At 41.7% G+C, this 21,436-nt stretch overlaps 1 protein-coding gene across 3 annotated transcripts in view; it reads left to right on the top strand.

Annotated features, from left to right (window-relative positions):
- The window catches only part of gk5 (glycerol kinase 5), an 88,947-nt gene that overhangs the window by 14,206 nt on the left and 53,305 nt on the right, over window positions 1–21,436 (top strand). For 2 of the 3 annotated variants that reach the window (XM_043702789.2, XM_043702787.2), the window contains exons 2-4: window positions 2,092–2,185; window positions 8,248–8,323; window positions 16,429–16,522. In XM_043702789.2, coding sequence (XP_043558724.1) covers window positions 2,092–2,185; window positions 8,248–8,323; window positions 16,429–16,522 — 264 coding nt within the window. The remainder of the gene's footprint in view (window positions 1–2,091; window positions 2,186–8,247; window positions 8,324–16,428; window positions 16,523–21,436) is intronic. The other variant, XM_043702790.2, reaches the window with a different exon arrangement.

The following is a 21,436-nucleotide window of genomic DNA, read 5'->3' as shown; positions in this document are numbered from 1 at the left end:
GAAGTGATTTTGTCTGACGAAGGAGAAACATTCTGAAAGCTTGTGATTTCAAATAAATCTATTGGACTAGAATCTGGTGTCGTGTGACTTCGAACTTTACAAAGTTGTTTGTTTCAGCTAACCCGTAAATCTCTAGAATTGCAAGAGAGGTTTGGAACAATAGCGTGTAAACTGGGTGACAGTCAAAGTCGATTACTCTGAATGGAATTTAATGCAGTTTTATAACACATTCTATGGTTACAATATATGTACGGTTCTTTTCAAATCTGATTTGTATGGAGTTCTCTCCACTGTTTTGTAAACTAATTTGAATTGTTTTTTAAAAAGTTTCCAAATGAGGTTGAACTCCCACTTCTGTGGGAGTTTTTGTTTAAAATAATAATGACCCTATTCATTTGCACAAATGCCTGGTCTCTTCAATCTAGATTAGAGACATTTTATAATGGTCACCAGAGGGTCATGATTGAGACTCTGCTAAAGGCATGTTCCAGCTTGAATGCAGTTATCAAGTGTAGAGTCTTAATGACCTTGGATGAATAATTCTGACCAATAACAGTTTATGAAATACTATGCTAATTATGCAGTTATTTTAAGGAGTGCGCAGTGATTTTTTTTTTTGTTACAAATCTTTCCATTGTGTTTTTTTTCCAAGATATTAAACAGATTTTTATAAGGAAATATTCACGTCCATGTGACACACTTAAACTAAAAAACAGATCACTAGCATCAGAGAAACTAAATCCAACTCTGAAAGTAAGTCTACAAGCCTAAACATGAGAAGCATGCAGAATATCCACATTCCATTGTTCTGCTGTAAGTGCAGAATGGAGAACTACCTTTTAAAATGCTCTGTATCTTTCCTAGGAGGTGTGCATCACTGAAATAATGAAGTAAAATGCCTATGCAGATTCCATTACAACTCCTAATTTTTCACTGCGTCCCTTAGTTTCTCCCTTATCTATCTCACTAGTTGCAGCCTCAGAAACCTCTTGACAGTTTGTCAAACATATTATTTCTTCCATAAATCCATAATTGTTTCTTCATTAAGTTAATGGTAACACTGACAAAAATAAATATTACAGTGCATTCCTCCAGGAAAAGGTAGAGACGCCATTAGAGAGAGGGTGAATGGTGCCGAGTTGAGCCTGAGGATCACCACGCCACAGACGAGGGGAGAAGTTGAGATCGGAGTCCTCCTTGGTAACGCAGCCAGTGTGGGAATTGAACCCACGTTGGTGTTGTTGCTCTGCATCACAAATCCACCATTCAGCCAAACGAGTTAACTGATTGACTGACCCTTTATTCTTACAGAGCCAATATAGGTTAGTCTGCATAATCTGTGGTGTAAACTTGATGCAAAATACTACTTTTTTTATTTGATTTATTTATTATGACATGTTCTGAGATACAGTGAGAAGTATTGTGTGCTATCCAGGCAAATCCTACCTTTCCATTATTACATCAGGGTAGTAGAACCAAATGCAGTACATAGTGTTGCAGCTACAGAGAAAAATCAATTTAATATTTGAGAAGTCCGATTGTAAGTCTGCCGAGAAGCTGTTCTTAAATCTGTTTGTGTGTGTTTTCAAACATTTGTATCTTCTGCCCGGGGGGGGGGGGGGGGAAGAGTATATATAGCCAGGTTTGGAGGGGTCTTTGGCTGCTTTCCTTCAGCAGTGGGAGATGTAGATGGACTCAAGTGCAGCTTATGAGACCAGTTTCTTGGGAACTCGCTTTCGTTTAGCTCCCAACCCCCAATCAGGTTTTGCTCCCATTTTTCTTTACATCATTACAGTTGGTGCGGATGCACCCATGAGCTTTTTCTTAATTCGACATATCCATACTTCACAATTGCTGGTGTTCAAGTGTCAGACACTGGAAAATGAGCATTAAATAATTTGCATATGTTAAAATTTTATCAAGTCTAGTTGATTGTGCTTAGTGATTTGTTAAAGTTGATTGATCTTTTAAATGATTGGTCTTTGATTTAGTTTTTGAATATCTGAAGTTTGTTCTGCACTGCTGCATTCTGATCATGTAACAATTGATGCTTTTTTAACTTAGATTGTTGCTATTAATTTTGCCAAACAGATAAACATGTTGTATCCCAAGCCTGGTTGGGTGGAAGTGAATCCAGAAGAGATGTTTGAACAATTTGTTGCTGTTGTTAAGGAAGCGGTTGAAGGTAAGGGGGGAAGTTTGTTTTTTTTAGTGGGCATAAGCCCTTCTTCATTTTGGATTATAGGCCCAGTGATGTTACGACTATGCAATTGAGAAATTTGAAACCAAGGAAGGGAATTTCTTAGTCAGGGTGTTGTTTGAGTTAGTCATTATAAGTGAGAGAACACAGGGCTGATAGGGAATGGGACTTGCTGCAGGCTAAGCCATGGAATCCAGAGGTAGACCTCCAGTTCACCCCACCTTCTGCAAAAATGCTATCCCATATTCCCAATTCCTCCGCTTCCACCGCATCTGCTCCCAGGAGGACCAGTTCCACCACAGAACACATCAGATGACCTCCTTCTTTAAAGGCTGCAATTTCCCCTCCCACGTGGTTGAAGATGCTCTCCAATGCAACTCATCCATGTCCCGCAACTCATCCATGTCCCACACCTCTGCCCTCAAACCCAACCCCTCCGACTACTGCAAGAACAGAACCCCCCGGTCCTCACGTTTCACCCCCACCAGCCTCTGAATACATCGCATCTTCCGCCAACATTTGCACCATCTACAAAATGATCCCACCACCAGAGATATATTTCCATCAAAATTTGAGAAGGTTTGTAGCTCGGGTGCTCGTTGTTGTGGTTCTGTTCGCCGAGCTGGGAATTTGTGTTGCAGATGTTTCGTCCCCTGTCTAGGTGACATCCTCAGTGCTTGGGAGCCTCCTGTGAAGCGCTTCTGTGGTCTTTCCTCCGGCATTTATAGTGGTTTGAATCTGCCGCTTCTGGTTGTCAGTTCGAGCTGTCCGCTGCAGTGGTTGGTATATTGGGTCCAGGTCGATATGCTTATTCCCTGAACAGCCAGGGAATTCCTAGAGGCATGGCACTCATCCACTGATTCAATCAATAAGCACATCAACCTGGACCCAATATACTGGCTACTGCAGCGGACAGCTGGAACTGACAACCGGAAGCGGCAGATTCAAACCACTATAAATGCCAGAGGAAAGATCACAGAATCGCTTCACAGGAGGCTCCCAAACACTGAGATGTCACCTAGACAGGGGACGAAATGTCTGCAACACAAATTCCCAGCTCGGCGAACGCAACCACAACAATATATTTCCCTCCCCACTCATTTCCGCTTTCCGTAAAGACTCTTCCCTCTGCGACTTGCACATCCACCAATGTCATTTATTGTATCCATTGCTCCCAATGCAGTCTCCTCTACATTGCAAGTAGATGATCAGTCTCCCCAGTACGCTTCAGAGAACATCTCCGGGACACCCGCACCAATCAACCCCACCGCCCTGTGGCCTAACATTGCAACTCCCCCTCCCACTCTGCCAAGGACATGCAGGTCATGGACCTCCTTCGCCGCCGCTCCCTCACCACCAGACACCTGGAGGAAGAACGCCTCATCTTCCGCCTCAGAACACTTCAACCCCAGGGCATCAATGTGGACTTCACCAGTTTCCTCATTTCCCCTTCCCGCACCTTACCTCAGTTCCAACCTGCCAGCTCAGCACCGTCCCCATGACCTGCCCCATCTGTCAATCTTCTCACCTATCTGCTGCACTCTCCTCTGACCTATCGCCTTCAACCCCACCTCCATCCACCTGTTGCACTCTCAATTACCTTCGCACCCCCCACCCCCTCCCATTTATCTCTCCACCCCTGAGACTCCCAGCCTCATTCTTGATGAAGGACCTTTGCCCAAAACGTTGATATTCCTGCTCCTCAGATGCTACCTGACCTGCTGTGCTTTGACTAATCTTGACTCCAGTACATATGGAGGATAGCCTGTTAAAAACCAGTCAGGAGTGTGTTGGCACAGTTGAGCCCTGATGGAAGGGAGACCTGAATAAAGATTTCAACAAAACATGAGCTGAGCTGGAACCTGAACTCGGGCAGTGTCAAAAGAACTCAGAACTTGAAGTTTCACAAGTTTTCTTCCATACCAGTGTTTCCTGTTTGTCTGATTCAAGTAACACAAAGAGCAGATAATTTTGCAACAGCATTGGAGACTCCTCCCAAGTCTGTACTGCCTTTCTTTCCTATTGAGCAATGCTCGTCTTTGGTAATTATGCTTGGTGGCCCAGGGAAAGTCTGAGGCTCTCCATGTGGAGGAAACTTGGCTGTGGTTCCAGGAAACTTTCAGAGGGCAGAGAACTTGGGGCGGTAGCTTGTGTAATCAGAATTTGTTTAAAGTTGAAGCACACTCAAAGCAAATCAATGGATAGTGCAAATCCGCTTAGAATTAACAGGGCGGCATGGTGGCTCAGTGGTTAGCACTGCCGCCTCAAAGCACCAGGTTCCCAGGTTTGATTCCAGCCTTGGGCGACTGTCTGTGTGGAGTTTGCACATTCTCCCCGTGTCTGTGGTTTTCCTCTGGATGCTCTGGTTTTTGCCCACATTCCAAAAGATGTGCAAGTCCGGTGAATTGGCCATGCTAAATTGTCCATAGTTGTTAGGTGCATTAGTCAGAGGGTGGTGAGTTACTTTTCGGAGGGTCGGTGTGGGCTTGTTGGGCTGAAGGGCCTGTTTCCACACTGTGGGGAATGTAATCTAATCATAGAATGCCCCATCGAGTCCACACTGACAATTCCAAGAGCATCTCGCTTTCAGCCCCCCACCCCACATACCGTCTTTGTCCAGTATTCTCTCGAATGCCTCAAAGGAACCTGCCTTCTCTGCATTTCCACACAGTACATTCCAGACCCTAACTACTCAGAGTGAAAAAGGATTTTCCCTCATCACTTTTGATCTGTCTGCACATCACTTTTTTAAAATCTCTGCCCTCTTATTCTTTTTTACAACCAGGAACAGCTTCTCACTGTCTACTCCACCCATCCCCTTCATGATTTTGTAAACTTCTAACAAATATCCTCTCAATCGCCTTCTCTGAGCAGAACAGTGCCAACCTCATCAATCTGTTCTCATTATTTGAAGTTTCTCATTCCCCGAGCTGTTGTTGTAACCCCCTTCTACGCTATGTACAATGCTGTGTCTTTTACAAAATGTGGCACCCACAGCTGCACACTCTGCTCCAACTTGAGGTCAAAAAAGTGTCTGTGCAAGCTTATCTGATTTTCCTTTTGTTTCCTTGACCGGAATTGTTAGCTTAAACGAGGATTTATAAAGTATGGTATAATGTAAATTTTCAAGTTTCTCTCTTTCACATTTCAATCTAGAGCTGCACTTAGTTGCAAGGGCAGGAGGGAAATTCCACTCCTGTAAATAAATTAGGTTTAAAAATAAAGGGATGATTGACTAGGTTTTTGTACAGAAGCCAAAGCTTGGAAATTTCCTGTCAGTCTCTATATAAGGGGCCCTCCCATGCAGTATTGTTGGACTAGTTGTGATACTAGAGTTAGTTTGCTCTGATCTGCAGGAAATTGGAGGCCCCAAGGCTAGGGTGGGATGTCTCTGTTCTACATGTCGAGTGTAAATGATTTTCCATTCCCATCCCTGGGCATTCAGAGACATTTACATTGCCATCTCCTCTTATTCAGAGATAATTTACATTTGCTGCATCATCCTATTCAAGATCAATAGGACCATTGCAGTTGGAGTTTTGACTACTCCCTATAGTTGAAGGTGATTTGCAACAGATTTGGCCGTTCAGGGGTGATTTATGTTGTTTCTGGAAATGCTGTCACTGCATTGTCTTGAGGGGCATGTGACTGTGGGGGAGTGACTGTGATGTCAAGATTTTGTATAAAGGAAGGACTGTTTCCTTTGTTCAGGGACACCTCTCGACATGCTTTGCAAGCGTGGCGAAGAGTGTTCAGGGTTTCTCCCCAGCTTGTACTTGTCTAATAAAACTTTGGTGGTTCACAGAAGTCAGTGTATTGCAGTTGCATCAAGTGTGTAAGAATGTCAGGAAAAAAAAAATTAACATAGTGTTGTAGAATGGAGGGAACTGGGGTTCAGGTACATAATTCTTTGAAATGTGCATCCCAAGTAGATGGGCTGGTTAAAGTATTTAGCATACTTGCTTTCATAGCTCAGACCCTTTGAGTACAGGAGTTGGGATGTCATGTTGAGGTCGTACAGGAGGTTGGTGAAGCCTCTTCTGAAGTGGGCAAGGTGTTTTTAACATGACTTTCAAAAATTTCCCAAGTCCAGACAATGGCTCAAGAGTCTTCTAACTGGTGGTAAACCGTGTGTCTTCGACATTGGCGTACCTCCATGAAGATTGCAAGATGGATGTGTTTACTTTGTCAATGGAACTGACCGTTTTGGGATTGTAGGATGTAGCTTTGATCCTATGCTGTGCCAGAAAAAATAGCTGATGCTGAGAAATGGAATGGAATTTCTCGAATTGGGACTCCCACTGTTGTTGTAGGCCCCTAGTGACGGCCTCCATGGAAATGTTGAGCCATTTTTTAAATGATTCTTGACCATAGCCAGTATCCTTTTTAGATTAACTGAAGAAAGACTTCTTAATTAGAAGCTACAAGAAAATGAAGAGCAGTCACATTGACATTTTGTGGATCAGTTAACAGGAATATAATCCGTTTAGATTGTCAATTTCATTCTTCCATTTAAAGTCACGTTTGCATTTAAACTGTTTTTACCTACTCCACTGTTTATGCCATTCATGATTTAACCTGGAATGCAATTTCTGTTATACATGTATCCCTTTTTAGCGGGTTTGTATAAATTTCCTGATGTCCTGAAACTGCTTTTCATCAAATTTGTACACTTCTTACCCTGCTAAGTCCTGCTTTAATCAAATCTAATTTGTTTTGGCTTTCAGAAACTATTTGCAAGGTGAAATACCAAAAGGTCCTGGAGGATTTGAAATTTGTTTTCATTGCTTATTTGATAACTAATTTGGTTCAGCGTGGCATTGTTTGTCTCTTGATAAAAATATTATCATGTGAAGCAAAAATGACTTTGCCAACATAGGGTGAGAGAAAGTTAAAAGTTGATGTTCTGCTGGTTTTGATAATATCAGTGATGATGATTACATGCTGTCTTAAATACTGTAAGACATAGTTCATAGGAACATTATGGAACAAAGAATAAGTGGTTTAGGAAGATATTATGTCAGATGATTAAGATTTTGCTGACTGTACTAGGTTTGAAGGAGTGTCTTGAAGAGCATGAGACAGAGGGTGGGGGAGAGTTAATTCCAGAGCTCAGAGCCTTGGCAACAGAAGGTGTGGCCCCCAATAATGGAACCATTTCACATCAGACCTGACTATCAAGTTTAGATATCTTAATGTGGGGTTTGAGTAGATTTCAGAGATATGGAGTGGTGTAATTGCTTCAAAAATAGTTTGAATATCAAAACAGAATTTTAGTATTTTTTGTTTAATTGACCCTTCAATAAATATCATCTCAAACAAACTTTGAATTCAAACTTTTAAATGACGTACATGTTTAACTGGATTGTATGAAATTTTGTTCAGTGATTTGAATAGACTAATGTCAGTTGTAAATAGTGAACAAAGGAACTCCATATGAATGAGTTAGGCTAATGCAGCACAGATTTCGAGGCTGAAATTGTCTGTTGCTGTTCTGATACTATATTCTGTATTCAGGGCAGTTTCTTTCTAACTGGTAAACTATTCACCAGACTTCTTCTGGTGCTCTGTTTCATTAACTACTCTGTGCGTCTGTCTCTCATAAGAGACCAGCCCAGTGGTGTTTAGGGACTATGGCGAATTTACTTTCACCCGCCAGGGATCTTACCTGGAATCCTGGCCCAGGTTACTTGGGTGATGAAGGAAGCTTGATACGATTTGTTCTTCACATTTGGAGAGACTGTTTGTAGTTCCATAGTCAGAAGTAGGACTTGACTGAAGATAGATTCTTTTTTGAAAGTGCAGTTCCATTGTTATCACCTTCCCCTCCCTCACAAGTGCAGTTTCTCATCCTTGGTTAAACAGGGTGGGAACTAACTGGAGGTGTGCCACGCTTATCTGAATACCTCAGTAGCGTTAAGCTCAGAGCCACATTTGGACCTTCCCATTGCTTCAGATTAGTTGTCAATTAAAACCTCAGCAAAGATTTTCTAGCTTAATTCATGCATTCCATTAAAATGAACCCTGTGTTTTTTTTGTGCTTCTAGATTCTGGATTGAATATTAAGCAGATGGTGGCCCTTGGCATTTCAACACAGAGAGCAACATTTGTCACTTGGGACAAGTAAGTATTTGAAGAGATTAACATGCCTTTAGCTGCAAGCTTTGATTGGAATGGAACCAGCTTTAAGTCTACAATTGCCAACTAAGAAACTTGTTTTGTTGAGGAATTGCAGAGGGATTTTCACGGAGAGAATAAAAACCAGACCGAAATCACTCTTTTATTTTGCTTTCTGCTTGTTTCCAGAAGGTTTTGTGTCCTGTAATCCTGGAGATGTAAAGAGGCACTTTTATCCCTCCACCCTACTCGTAAAAAAAATACATAATTTTAGAACAATGAACCACCTTGTTTCACAGCCATATAAACTTGCGAGGACTGAAACAGCAGCTCATCCACGAGCTCATCAGTTCTGCCTGACCTTTAAGAGGTCACACCTGGAAGATATTATCAATCAGATTCATCAACAAAACATTCTGCAGCTTGCAAAATGAATTGCAAGTGATCATATTTTTCTCATTGAAAGAGAAACTTCCTAATGTTCTACCTTTCAACCAATCTGAGTGAAATTTGGTATGGAGTAACGTGATATTTAGAACAAATCTGTAGCGTACAGTTGCCCTGGTCCTCTTGGTGCCCACTAAATATTACTGACAGTCAATTAAGTAAATAGCATTTACTTTCTCCAGTAATGTTGTTAGTGAACCTGTGGGACACACATGGTTGTGTTACAACCATCGGGGCTGGATGGCATAGTGGGGAGGTTACAGTAGACTGTGGCTTTAAGAATATTGACAGGGCCGCATCCTTACAAGACCCACTGTGATTAATATATAGAACAATAATATTTTTGGACTTGAAGTTTCTTGAGAATTGCATACAGGCAAAGCATTTACAATGTGATTGTCAGCAAAGGAGTTGACCATTCAGTCCCATCAGCCAGCTCTTTAATTCAGCTGGTCTGTACCTGAACTCTCCCTGCCTGCCTCCGTAACTCCTGACTGATAAATGTTTTCTGGTTTCTGTCTCTGAAACTCCAATTAACGAAGTCGTTTTGGGGGAATTGAGTGTCAGACTTCTACTGCTCCTTGTACAGGCAGTTTTTAACCAATACAGAACAACCTTGATTATCCAAACGACACGGGTGGGGAGTATTTTGTTTGGAAAACAGAGTTCCGATAACGGATTGTTCAGATAATGGATAGCGTTTTTATGGGACCTTGAGATTTTGTTCGGACAATCCGAAATTTGGATAATTGATATTCAGATATTTGACTGTATTTCACTGCATTCCCCAAATATTGTATGATCCGATCTTTATCATTTAAATACCTCGTTCTGAATACTCCTCCAAACTCAAATTACAAGCTTTTTAACGGAACTTTGATACGTAATGTAACGCTCTAACTCCTGGTATCCTTCAATGCAGCAGTGTAGAAGCAGAGCACCCTGGTTCTATCCTTATGCATTGCTTCTGGGTGTGGAGTGATTATTGTGAGTTGGTAAAGCCAAATGACAATGGTTAGTTGAGTTCCTTTGGGTTAAAGGAGGAGCGTCAACCAGGTTTTTTTTTATTTTTTGTTGAGATTTTTTACATTGAATCTTTTAAAATCTGCTTGTATAATGGCCCAGATAGAAGTGCAGCTCTTTGTGGGCAGGACAGTAGTGCTGTTCTGCAGTAAGGAACTGCACTGATGGTATTGACTATTTGATCACTTTACAATAAGGAAGTTAAACATGACATTCTGGTACTATCACGTTGATAGTACCAGAGCTGAACTGAGGTGATGTATAAGGCTAGACACAAAATGTTCCACCTTCAGTATTTTTATTGGAAAGTTTCCCCATGAAGCAGTACTTATGGTTTAGTTTTGCTAATGCTGTGAGAATTTTGCATTAACATATTATAATGACAAGGTTTGTGAAGGTTTGTAGCTCAGGTTGAGGTTTAGGGTGTAGGTTTGCTCACTGAGCTGTAGGTTTGATATCCAGACGTTTCATTACCTGGCTAGGTAACATCATCAATGGCGACCTCCAAGTGAAGCGAAGCTGTTGTCGCCTGCTTTCTATTTATATCTTTCTCCTGGATGGGGTTCCTGGGGTTTGTGGTGATGTCATTTCCTGTTCGGTTTGAGGGGTTGATGATGGTATCTAGATCTATGTGTCTGTTTATGGCGTTGTGGTTGGAGTGCCAGGCCTCTAGGAATTCTCTGACAGGTCTTTGCTTAGCCTGTCCCAGGATAGATGTGTTGTACCAGTCAAAACGGTGGATTTTTTTATCCGTGTGTAGGGCTACGAGGGAGAGAGGGTCGTGTCTTTTTGTGGCTTGCTGGTGTTCGTGTATCCTGGTGGCTAACTTTCTTCCTGTTTGTCCTACGTAGTGTTTGTGGCAGTCCATACATGGAATTTTGTAGATGACGTTGGTTTTGTCCATGGGTTGTACTGGGTCTTTTAAGTTTGTTAGTTAGTGTTTGAGAGTGTTGGTGGGTTTGTGTGCTACTAGGATTCCGAGGGGTCTCAGTAGTCTGGCTGTCATTTCTGAAACTTCTTTGATGTACGGTAAGGTGGTTAGGGTTTCTGGTTGCGTTTGGTCTGCTTGTCGTGGTTTGTTCTTGAGGAATCTGCGCACTGTTATTTGAGTATCTGTTCTTCTTGAATACGTCGTGTAGGTGGTTCTCCTCTGTTCTCCGAAATTTGTCTGTGCTGCAGTGTGAGGTGGCTCGTTAGAATAGTGTTCTGATACAGCTTTGTTTGTGTGTGTTGGGATGGTTGCTGGTGTAGTTAAGTATTTGGTCAGTGTTTGTCGGTTTTCTGTATACACAGGTTTGTAGTTCTCCATTGTCCTTTCTTTCGACTGTGACGTCCAGGAATGTGAGTTTGTTGTCGGTTTCTTCCTCCTTGGTGAACTTTATGCCTGTGAGGGTGTTGTTGATGATGTTAAATGTCTCTTCTATCTTGTTTCGTTTTGTGATGACAAAGGTGTCATCTACGTAGCGGACCCAGATTTTTGGTTTGATGGTTGGTAGGGCTGTTTGTTCTAGTCTTTGCATTACTGCTTCTGCTATGAATCCTGATAGAGAACCCATGGGTGTGCCGTTGGTTTGTTTGTAGACTATGTTGTTGAAAGTGAAGTGGGTGGTGAGGCACAGGTCCACTAGCTTCATGATGTTTTCGTTGGTAATGTGATTGGTGGTTGGTGTATGTGAGATGGTCTCTTCTAAAAGTGTGTTGAATGTTTCCTTTGCCAGGTCGATGTTGATGGAGGTGAATAGTGCTGTTATGTCGAATGAGATCATTGTTTTGTCTTCCTCTATTTTGGTGTTTTTGATTTTCAGGAATTCCTGGGTGGAGTGCTGTGACTCTTCTACTAGGTATTTCAGTTGTGTGTGTGTAGTTCTTTGGCCAGTCTGTGAGTTGGTGTTCTGGGTAGTGAGACTATGGGTCTGAGGGGGGCTCCTGGTTTATGGATTTTTGGTAGTCCATAGAATTGTGGGGTGTTGGTCCTGTCGGGTTTCATTTTCTGGAATTCCGTCTTGTTTAATTGGAATTGTGTAATTTTGTTTCCTCGTTGTGGGGTCAGGTCCAGAGCCACCTGTTGGTAGATGTTGGTGTCTGCGAGTAGTGCATTGGCTTTCTCTACGTAGTCCCTTCTGTTCAGGATGACTGTGAGCCAACCCTTGTCTGCAGGTAATATAACGATGTTTTTATCTTTTTTGAGGTTTTCTAGGGCTTTCTTTTCTTGTGTGTACAGTTTGTTTCCTTCCCTCTTTCGGCTCAGAGTAGGTGCAACTGTCTGTCTGATCGTTTGTTGTATTTCTTCTGTGAGGTTGTTGTCCTTCAATGTGGTTTCTAATGCCGCTAGGAAATCCTCCTTGTCAGCGTCTCGGTAATTGAAATTTCATCCTTTTACTAGTACCGTTTTTTTCTGTGTCTGATAGGGTCCGGTCTGATAAGTTCTTTATCCATGCCCCTGTGTTATCGGTTTTATCTTTTTTTGTGAGTTTGTCAAGTTTTTTTCTTCAGGTCCCGATTTTTCTTTATCTGTGTTTGTCGTTGTTTGGTGTTTATGGCTCATTCTACCGCGTCTGTCCATTCTTGATTTGTTGCTTCTTTGAATAACGGTTTTTGGCGCGCAATTTCCCGGTTGTATTTTTGGAGTCTGTGGTGGGCGTCATTGATTAGTTCTCAGAGCATTCTGCGGCCATTTTGTTCTGTTAAACTTCTGGCTTGAGGTGTTTTATCAGCGGTTTATATTGGAGACATTTTGGCAATACCTGTTTTCTTAAACCTTCATGCAGGAAGTACAGTTGTTCGCGGGTGGAACTCTCTCGGATGGCATTCCTTTCCCATCTTCGGGCAAGTTGTAGCGTGTTGTGCCCATTGGTTTTTGCAAGGTTTGTAGCTCAGGTTGAGGTTTAGGGTGTAGGTTTGCTCACTGAGCTGTAGGTTTGATATCCAGACATTTCATTACCTGGCTAGGTAACATCATCAGTGGCAACCTCCAAGTGAAGCGAAGCTGTTGTCTCCTGCTTTCTATTTATATCTTTCTCCTGGCTGGGGTTTGTGGTGATGCCATTTCCTGTTCGTTTTGAGGGTTTGATTACTGGCATCTAGATCTATGCACAGTTCCGGACAATTAAACAAGACGGAATTGCAAAAAATGAAACCCGACCAACACCCTACAATTCTACGGACTACCAAAAATCCATAAACCAGGAGCCCCCCTCAGACCCATAGTCTCACTACCCAGAACACCAACTCACAGACTGGCCAAAGAACTACACACAACTGAAATACCTAGTAGAAGAGTCACAGCACTCCACCCAGGAATTCCTGAAAATCAAAAACACCAAAATAGAGGAAGACAAAACAATGATCTCATTCGACGTAACAGCACTATTCACCTCCATCAACATCGACCTGGCAAAGGAAACATTCAACACACTTTTAGAAGAGACCATCTCTCACACACCAACTACCATCAATCACATTACCAACGAAAACATCATGAAGCTAGTGGACCTGTGCCTCACCATCCACTTCACTTTCAACAACATAGTCTGCAAACAAACCAACGGCACACCCATGGGATCTCCGCTATCAGGATTCATAGCAGAAGCAGTAATGCAAAGACTAGAACAAATAGCCCTACCAACCATCAAACCAAAAATCTGGGTCCGCTACGTAGATGACACCTTTGTCATCACAAAACGAAACAAGATAGAAGAGACATTTAACATCATCAACAACACCCTCACAGGCATAAAGTTCACCAAGGAGGAAGAAACCGACAACAAACTCACATTCCTGGACGTCACAGTCGAAAGAAAGGACAACGGAGAACTACAAACCTGTGTATACAGAAAACCGACAAACACTGACCAAATACTTAACTACACCAGCAACCATCCCAACACACACAAACAAAGCTGTATCAGAACACTATTCTAACGAGCCATCACACACTGCAGCACAGACAAACTTCGGAAAACAGGAGAACCACCTATATGACGTATTCAAGAAGAACAGATACTCAAATAATACAGTGCGCAGATTCCTCAAGAACACACCATGACAAGCAGACCAAACACAACCAGAAACCCTAACCACCTTACCATACATCAAAGAAGTTTCACAAATGACAGCCAGACTACTGAGACCCCTCGGAATCCTAGTAGCACACAAACCCACCAACACTCTCAAACAAAAACTAACAAACTTAAAAGACCCAGTACAACCCATGGACAAAACCAACGTCATCTACAAAATTCCATGTATGGACTGCCACAAACACTATGCAGGACAAACAGGAAGAAAGTTAGCCACCAGGATACACGAACACCAGCAAGCCACAAAAAGACACGACCCCCTCTCCCTCGTAGTTCTGCACACGGATGAAAAAAGCCACCATTTTGACTGGGACAACACATCTATCCTGGGACAGGCTAAGCAAAGACCTGTCAGAGAATTCCTAGAGGCCTGGCATTCCAACCACAACGCCATAAACAAACACACAGATCTAGATACCATCTATCAACCCCAGAGAAAACGAACAGGAAATGACATCACCACAAACCCCAGGAACCCCATCCAGGAGAAAGATATAAATAGAAAGCAGGCGACAACAGCTTCGCTTCACTTGGTGGTCGCCACTGATGTTACCTAGCCAGGTAATTAAACATCTGGATATCAAACCGACAGCTCAGCGAGCAAACCTACACCCTAAATATTATAATGGGTTATAATTCCTACACACCAGTATCCTGTACGTGATGAAGATGTGAAGGAGAATTGTCCGAATCATTAATATAATTGCCAGACCAAGTTAAAGATACCTTATTCCGTACTTCACCTCACTGGGCCACATTCAACATTTCTTTGAGAGATTGTACAAATCATCATTTAAGATATGAGATATTCTAGTAGATGTGACTAATTAAAGGTGTTAAGTGTGCTGATTTTTAGTCAAATGCAATACATATCATATTTCGGCTATAAAGAGTGAGTTTTCCCAGTTTAATCATACACGCCTACTGCACAGCAAAAGACCCTTCGGCCCATTGAGTCCGCACTGGTTTAAAAAAACCCACCTAACTCTGCCAGTCCCATTTTTCCAGCACTTGGCCCGTAGCCTGTGTGAATACTTAAATGTGATGAGGGTTTTGGCCTTTGCCACAGTGACAGGCAGAGTGTTCCAGATTCCACTAACCTCTGGGTGAGAAAGGGTTTCCTCCTGCCCTTCTCCTTAAATCTCTGTCCTCCAGTCATGATCGTCCCTCAATGGGGCAAGTTTCCTCCTACCCATGCCCTTCATAAAACTGTACATCTCAATCATGTCCCCTCACAATCTAGTGTGGAACCAGTGTTGGTTTCCAGTGTTCAGCAAAGTTGCTGCAAAAATCCCCCCCCCCCCCCCCCCCCCCCCCAAAGAAAGATCTGACATGATGTGGGGCTGTTCGTTCTAAAGGTACAGATTGAAATTGTCGTACAGTTCCTATTTTTGGCCTGTTGACTCGATGGCTTCACAGATTTCATCAGTGCAGCTTTTACAGCTGCCTGAGATGTTTGGTATCATGGTTCCTGGTTTGCTGAGATGGCTTATTTGGTGGGATTGAGGTGCAACAGTTACATTTTATTTATTATGCCAACAAATAGCTGATGATATGTGGAAATTGCTAACCGCTCTGTGTGTTTGGTATCGCAACACTTTCGGTGGGAGGAAAGCACTAATAATATTTCAAATTAATTTCCTGTTATATGAAACACAGCTGCTGCTATTTTTATCAAAAGCTCATTTTATGGTATTTGGAATTTTGGAGTCATGTGCTGGGCATGTACGAATACATTTTCTAGTTTATCATTGGCAAGTTTAGTTCTAGATGTGGGTTATAATACCATGAGATATAGGCACAGATGTAGGCCATTCAGCCCCTCAAGCCTACTGTACTGTGCAATAGGATCATGGCTGATCCAATATTCCTCCTACCCTTTCCCCATTTGCCTGGACTCCCCTATTGATCAATCTATTTCAGTCACTCATACACAAGGGCTCCGGTCCCTACAGTTCTGTGGCAAGGAGCTCCAAAGAGAGACAAACCTCCAAGAGAAGAAATTTCTCCTTCTCTAGGTCTTAAAATCAAAAGCTTCCTGTTGCTTAATGTCCCTTTAATCAACCCTTTGTCTTTAAAGTTTTCTGCACATCTAAACACTCTGAAAGTAGAGAATTTTCATTTCCATTTTGTTTGAGAGGCCCAGAAGGAAATTCTGGCACTATTTTGTTTTCTTACATATGTGATATGCTCCTATATCCAGAAAACTACTTGTTCTCTTACTGAACTGTCCTGTCGTAATCTATCAGTCAATCCTTAAAACTATACTTACAGGGAGTGTGGATCGGACAACTGGGGCAATTATATTGTAGTCGAAACATGTTGCAAACTTAACTTCTCTCCATTTTTTAATGGGATTCTATGTAGAAATGGTTGTATCATCAACATGTTACTGTTCACCCAAAAGTCTCTTAAATTATCTGTGGAAAATGTGATGTCTTTATACCTGTGCAACACATTGCAGTTGAGCTCTCTGTAATATTTCATCATGGGAATTGAAAGTCTCACTGAGATCATTGCAACTGTAACATTCTTTATCCAAATGTTCTGTATCCCTTTTAGGACAACAGGAAGACCCTTTCATAACTTTATCTGTTGGCAAGACCTACGAGCAGTTGACCTTGTCAGATCGTGGAACAAGTCATTTTTACTTTGGGTAATGTAGTCATGTTATAATTCATGGGAGTTACAAGCTGAGTGCTATATTTTGAGGACAAAGCGTACTAGATACTGGACAGCAAATTGATGAATGACATTTGTTGTTTCAATTTTGATTTGCGTATTTCATACACAAAATAATGTTTTGTAACCTCTGCATTTAGATAATGATGTGGAACAACTTGTAAAGTTCTGAAGAAAGATCACTGGAGTCAAAACCTTAAGTCACTAAGAAATAGGAACAGGACTATGCTGTTTGGCCATTCAGTAGGATCATGGCTAAACCAACCCTCCTCACGAATATTTACCTCCCATTTCCCCATAACCCTTGGTTCCCCTGCTATTCAAGAATCTATCTCTACCTTAAATATGCAAAAGTATAGTACCCCTCAGCACTCTATGGCAACGAGTACCAAAGACATCCAACCCTCGGAGGAAATCCGTTTCCTGAAGAAGGGCCTGTGCCCGAAACGTCGAATCTCCTGTTCCCTGGATGCTGCCTGACCTGCTGTGCTGTTCCAGCAATAAAGTTTCAACTCCTCATCTCAGTCTTGAATTGTAACCTTTTTATTCTGCAACTCTCCCAGGAAGAGAATCATCCTCTCAGTATTGACCCTGTAAAACTGCTTAAGAATCCTGTTTATTTCAATGAGATCACCCCTCATTTTTCTAAACCCCAGTCAGTACAGTCCCAGCCTGTTTAGCCTTTGCTTGTAAGATAATCCCTCATACCAGGCGTCTCCAAGTGAACCTTCTTTGAACTGCCTCCAATAAAAAAAAAATCTTTTCTTAAATAAGGTGACTAAAAGTGCTCACAGTGCTCCAGTTGTGGTCTCACCAGGACCTTGTACAATTACAGTAAGACTTTACTACTCTTGTACTCTTTTTTTGCATGCTGCCAGACCTGCTGAGTTTGCCAGTTTTTCCTGTTTTTTTTTTTTAAAAGCAATTTGCAACAGTGATCTCTGGTGTTATAGACCAGACCAAACCCACCCCGCCCCTTTAAAATATCTCCAGAAAATAATCTAGTTCCTAACCATTTCTTGTTTTAATAGTAACAGTAAGGTGTTGCATTCCAGATGCAATTTTATTGGTCAAACTATTAAATATTAAGCAGGACACCCATGTATTTAACCGTGGTGTAAAAATAAAATAATTAGCTTAATATAACTGTCGAAATGCTTAACCAAATTATATGTATGTTAACTACTGCTAGTTCACTGTTCCAAAACAGTAACATCTGATAAACATCCTGAAGACAAAAGCAAATTCAGTAAAATGGATTGTGTCTCAGATAATTCCAGCAGGAAAAAAAACATCGAGAAAACAGTCGCAGGGAGCGATGGACAGAAGATTTCAAGCCCAGCAACTGCTACTGAAAAATTAAAACAAACAATCCAGGTTCTGTGGGAGCTTGATCCCACCCATTCAGGCTGCTTCTATTGTTCCAACCTCAAAGAAACGACCCAAAGCCTTACTGGCTGTTTAATTGGTCAGCATCTCGACCTTCATTCCAAAAAAAAGGACAAAATACACCTCTTAAAGCCACAGCATTGTCACAGTAGAAATCACAAATACTGTTGTTTCTGGTTGTCCTTTTTTCCCCAGTTATCATCGCTTTATCTTTCTCCAGAAGGGAGTGTCTGTGTTGCAGCAGTTCTTCACAGGCCAAGTGGTTATTGTTGGTGTGAGAAATACTCAAAGTCTTGGCAAGCTGTATTATCATCCAGGAACAGGACAAATCAGCTCTCACTATTTTTGGTGGGCTGAAGGACCTTTTCTTGTGCTATTCTATTATCCAAAAGCAAGCCAGAAGAATTATTGCCTTTATTTGTCACTTTTTGGTTCCAATATCCAATAATTGATCTATGAATGGGGCTGTAGACAGTTACCAATCTGATGAGGTGATCAATCTTAGCAATACAATTTGGGTGATAGGATATAACTTCACTTCCATTTACTGCCCATACAATTAGATTCCTGACTTCATACTCTGTCAGCTGGAGGCATGATCACTTTTTTACTTGAAAAATAATTGATCTCTATTCTGGTGCTTTCTCATGCCAGCTCTGCTATTACGACGAACTTTGGGCAATTTCAATTAATGTGGTGAATCTAAAAGTAAAGGGAGATACTAAAGCTAAAGTACAAGAAATATTTGGAAAGTAAAATGTAGTTATTTCCGATTAACTACAACTAAAAACAAATTGTATTCCAGTCACATGGTGTGCAGGGTGTTCTAGCTCGGTGGGTCAAGAACTGGTTGAGCAACAGGAGACAGTAGTAGTTGAAGGGAGTTTCTCGAAATGGAGAAAGGTGACCAGTGGTGTTCCGCAGGGGTCAGTGCTGGGGCCACTGTTGTTTGTGATATACATAAATGATCTGGAAGAGGGCACTGTTGGTATGATCAGCAAGTTTGCAGATGACACGAAGATTGGTGGAGTAGCAGAAAACATATCGGACCGTCAAAGAATACAGGAGAATATAGATAGACTGGAGAGTTGGGCAGAGAAGTGGCAGATGGAGTTCAATACAGGCAGATGGAGTTCAATACAGACAAATGTGAGTTGATGCATTTAGGCAAGTCTAATTCTAGAGTGAATTATACAATGAACGGAAGAGTTTTGGGAAAAATTGAGCAGAGAGATCTGGGAATGCAGGTCCACAGGTTGCTGCACAGGTGGATAGAGTGATCAAGAAGGCTTATGGTATGCTTGCTTTATCAGACGGGGTATTGAGTATGAGCTGGCAGCTCATGTTAAAATTGTACAAGACATTGGTTAGGCCAAATTTAGAATACTGTGCACAGTTCTGGTCCCCACATTACCAAAAGGATGTGGAAGCATTGGAGAGGGTGCAGAGAAGGTTTACGAGGATGTTGCCTGGTATGGAAGGTGGTAGCTATGAAGAGAGGTTGAGTAGGTTTGGATTGCTTTCGTTAGAAAAAAGGTTGGGGGGGGGGAACCTGATTGAGGTTTACAAAATCATGAAGGGGATAGACAAGGTGGATAGAGACCAGCTTTTTCACAGGATGAAGGATTCAATAATGAGAGGTTATGCTTTCAAGGTGAGAAGTGAAAAGTTTAAGGGAGATACACACGGCAAGTACTTCACACAGAGTGGTGGGTGTCTGGAACACGTTGCCACCAGAGCTAGTAGAGGCAGGCACAGTAGATTCATTTAAGGTGCATCTGGACAGATGCACGAGTAGGTGGGGAGCAGAGGGATACAGATGCTGAGGAATTGGGCGACAGGTTTAGACAGTAGATTTGGATCAGCTCAGGCTTGGAGGGCCGAAGGGCCTGTTCCTGGGCTTTAAATTTTCTTTGTTCTTACTCATTACTCAAAAATCTTTGATAAATTAGCCCAACGCATTCAGAAATTTTATGTATTATTCAGCATGCACAGTTCTTTATTTTATCTCTTTCAAATCCAGTTTGCCGTTTCTGGGTGCACATGCTAAGGAGTGCCATTTCTGCATCTTTCAAAGCAATGGGGCACTTTTGCAGTTTTATTCTCCCACTTGGGTCTTGAATGGCAAGGATATTATTAGAAGCAGCTAGTTGATTAAATGGAACGAAATTATATTTGGATACTCCTCTGTTTTAATAATACGCTCAGCATTTAAAACGAATATTGGCTTTCATTTATTTATATTCCATGTTCAAGTTTCCAACCCTTGCTGTAATCCTCAGCTGCACCGTTAAGTGTATAAAGACCTCACTCACTTTTTATACAAGAATTTCATTTGTAAAAGGAATGTCACACGACCACCCCTCATTTACAGAACTCACTCCAGATTTCACTTTTGCACTCTGGCTCTCTCTTCTCATTGTAGCAGAAACAAGATCCCAGAGATTACAATTACCAAAGATTGCCCTTAGTTGAACAAGAAAGCAGTTCATTTTCCCTCCTTCGAGATTAGAACCATTGAGATACTGCAAGCTATCACACTGCTGTTTTCATTTGGTAATGAGAAACCTGCTCATTGTTTTGTGGTACATTTGATATCCAAGTATAGTGTAAGTTTTAAGGTGTGTTCAATTATGGTTTTACTTCAGAGGTTTAATTTTGTAGAAGTTAGGATCACTGTCTGGAATGTAGATCAAAATATGTTTTGGAAGACTTTCTTGGGGTGGGATTTTTAAGATTTTCTGTGATTTATTTTCTCCTTGTCCTAATTCCAAATGGAAATTCTTCCAAAACCCTTCCTTTCTCAGCCTCAAGATTATGCTCATTTTATTAAGTTTAAAAAATCTCAAAACACCGCAACACTAGCTTTCGGAGCGCTGCTCCTTCATCAGGTGGTTGAAGGGGCAGCGCTGTGAAAGCTCGTGCTTCCAAATAAACCTATTTGACTATAACGTGGTGTTGTGATTTTTAACTTTGTACACCCCAGTCCAACACTGGCATCTTCAAATCATGGTTGTTTTATTAATTGTTTACAGTAACAGTTTTGTTCAGAAGGTTATCTGATGATTTGTTCAATGTCATGCACATTTTATAATAGTCACCACCTTTTTGATGACCTGCTCTGATTCAGAGAAGATGTTAACGTGGTAATTAAAATGGCGCATGAGCACTTGCCTTTGTCAGTCGAGATTTTAAGAATAAGAGCAGGGAGGTTGTGTTGGAGCTGTGTTGGTCCTCAGCTGGAGTACTGTTTGCTGTTCTGGTCACTACTCTATAGGAAGGATGTGATTGCACCGTAGGGGGTGTGTAGGAGATTCACCAGGATGTTGTCTGGTATGGAGCATTTCAGAGATGGAGAGGCTGGATAAGCTCAGGTTGTTTTCTTTGGAATAGGGAAGGCTGAGAGAGGACCTGATGGAGGAGGATACGATTGAGGGCCATGGACAGTGTGGATAGAAAGCAGCTGTTCCCCTTTTATTGAAGGGACAATAACCAGGTG

Source organism: Chiloscyllium plagiosum, unplaced genomic scaffold, assembly GCF_037043375.1.
Source record: "Chiloscyllium plagiosum isolate Xiang-an unplaced genomic scaffold, Cpla_swu_hap1 HiC_scaffold_13, whole genome shotgun sequence".
Classification (NCBI taxonomy): domain Eukaryota; kingdom Metazoa; phylum Chordata; class Chondrichthyes; order Orectolobiformes; family Hemiscylliidae; genus Chiloscyllium; species Chiloscyllium plagiosum.
The sequence above is the reverse complement of the archived record's forward strand: the minus strand, read 5'-3'. Positions and strand labels throughout refer to the sequence as shown.